Raw genomic sequence first — 2395 nt, forward strand, 5'->3', positions numbered from 1 at the left:
TTAATGTGCTACTGGCTGAGGCTGGGGTGCCATATGATATTGTGTTGGAAATGGATGAGATCAATCATGATTTCCCAGGTAGGTGATGGGGGTGACAGTGAAGTTTAAATATTCAAGAGTGAATAAAACAGTGCCAGACTTAAGTATAAATTGTGGAATCAGTGAAGACTGACTAGTCAGACAAAAAGTAACCTGCACATAGTAGGTATGCAGTTGAAATTAAATAAGTGAAGGACAATATTGAATAAGGTGCAAAAGATTTGTAAGCAGCATGGGTAAGTTTTGCTCCTCTGTGAAGAACCGAAGGATGGTGCAAATCCCAGGTTTTGGTGCAGAGATGTTGAAGACTGGGGATCTGGGCAGACCTGGCTTTGAATCCAGATCTTGACTCTCAGTAGCTCGTGGCCTTGAACTTGGTACTCGACCTCAGGCTCCTCATTTACAAGAGTGCTTCTGTTCGTAATCTAGTGTCTGATTCTTGCAGTGTCTGAGATTATACTGGTTTCCAGTTATATCAGTGCATGATCATGAAAGTAGTTTTCTTTTTTTTAAAGTACTAGGACTTCACTAGATATGGTGCTGTACTTTATAGCTGTCATTGGGTAGATGTTGTGAATGATAATGACATTTGGCCCAAGATTATGTTTATTAAAATTAAACCGGTTCCCTCTGGCAAGTGTCCACTATAAACTTAAAAAACACTGTTTATTAGGAAAAAATAATGAAATTGTGTGTATGCCTAGATTCACAAGGCATTTTGACAACATTTAAAGGTAGTCTATATCAGTTCTTAAAGAGATAACTTAGGCCATTTTAATTTTATGTCCCTTTTCAAATTTCACTTGTGTTAAATTATGTGCAACACCAGCTAGTGCCAGGAATTGTGGACACAACTTTAATACAGTACAGACTTTTAGACCACTCTCTTTTAGACATCAGATTGCATCTTAAGTGGTCACTTTACAAGTTGAGAATGGGATGTAAATCTTATGTGACTAGCAAGATCATTTTGAGATAATAAAAGAATTACAAAGTCAGATTAGGTAGATCTATTGAAAGGCAGGAAGCATAATAATGCAGGCTGTTGTCAAGATGGTCAGGTTCAGATGCTGGACCTAGTGCTTTTTAGCTGTGAGACACTGGCTGAATTGCCTAACCTCTCTGATAAAGCTCTTTGTACAGTGCCTGGCACAAGAGAGTATTCTATAAATACTAGTTTCTGTTATTGTCATTATTATAAAGTCACATCATTATGATTTGCCCGAAAAGAAGTGAAAGTAACTCCTTGAATTTTATATTTCTCTTTTTTCTTTTATTATTTAGACACCGATTTGGTCCTTGTAATTGGAGCTAATGACACTGTTAATTCAGCAGCTCAAGAAGATCCCAACTCTATTATTGCAGGCATGCCAGTCCTTGAGGTCTGGAAATCAAAGCAGGTAAAGTTTCAGACTTATATTTCATTTTGATAATCAAAGGTCACTTAAAACACACACACACAACTTTCTTTGGTCATTTGATAAGAAATGATAATGCCTTTTAGGAGGCCCAGCAGTAAGTACATGTTTAGGGCCCAGTTCCCTATATCCAGCTTCTGTCTGTTCTCTGGCCACCAAAGAACCTGAGTAAGTGCCCTCATCACGAGTAGAACCAGATGAGATTATGTGGGTGGATTAACAAAATCTGTAACCACAGCTGAAAAAATTGCTGTGAGCTTTTGGAATGAGTCTGGCTGAATTCCAGATTGAGTCCAGTGAAGCAGATGGCTTCCCTCTGGGACAGTGAGTCAGTATTATTGCCTTCATATAGCAAGATGAGCATATTTTTTTCATTTAATTTTTTTGAAAGGGAATGTGTATGTTGTTACGGAGTGTCTAGCAGAAAGGTGGTTTAGAAATCCAAACAATAACATGGCATAAGGAAGCAAGCTTTGCTCATGTACATTACTTCTGAAAAAGCTCATGGCTAGATTTTAGAGAACTCAAAGGCTTGTAAATTTCCCTCTGCGTCAGCAGTGAGCACACCTCTTTACCACTCTTGACTCATATTTGCATATTAAGAATCATGATAATGTAATATGTATCTTCCCTTTAATTTTGTTTCTCTTTATTATAAATATGGGAGTTTAAAACTTAGTGTTTTTGGTAAGTGAGTAAATGTGAAATACACTTGTTTATGTGTATATGAAAAATTATGGCATCAGTAGTCGATATTTGAGACTTTGCAGAGTATATTATTGTAGTAATGCTATGTGAAACAAGGATAAATTTGTACTGCTTCCATTTTTAGATAGAGTACGTGTCCTAGAAGACCATAGAAAGGCTTTTCATTTCATTAAGAACTCACTTGATATTTAGCAGGACAGCATGTCGTTGTAAGTGTCTGTAACACATCA

General features: G+C 37.0%; 1 protein-coding gene across 1 annotated transcript in view; it reads left to right on the top strand.

Annotated features, from left to right (window-relative positions):
- Window positions 1–2395, top strand: part of NNT (nicotinamide nucleotide transhydrogenase) — a 106810-nt gene that overhangs the window by 98479 nt on the left and 5936 nt on the right. Inside the window, exons 22-23 of the mRNA XM_012664798.1 lie at window positions 1–78; window positions 1324–1439. Coding sequence (XP_012520252.1) covers window positions 1–78; window positions 1324–1439 — 194 coding nt within the window. The remainder of the gene's footprint in view (window positions 79–1323; window positions 1440–2395) is intronic.

Source organism: Propithecus coquereli, unplaced genomic scaffold (genome assembly GCF_000956105.1).
Source record: "Propithecus coquereli isolate 6110/MARCELLA unplaced genomic scaffold, Pcoq_1.0 Scaffold91, whole genome shotgun sequence".
Lineage (NCBI taxonomy): Eukaryota > Metazoa > Chordata > Mammalia > Primates > Indriidae > Propithecus > Propithecus coquereli.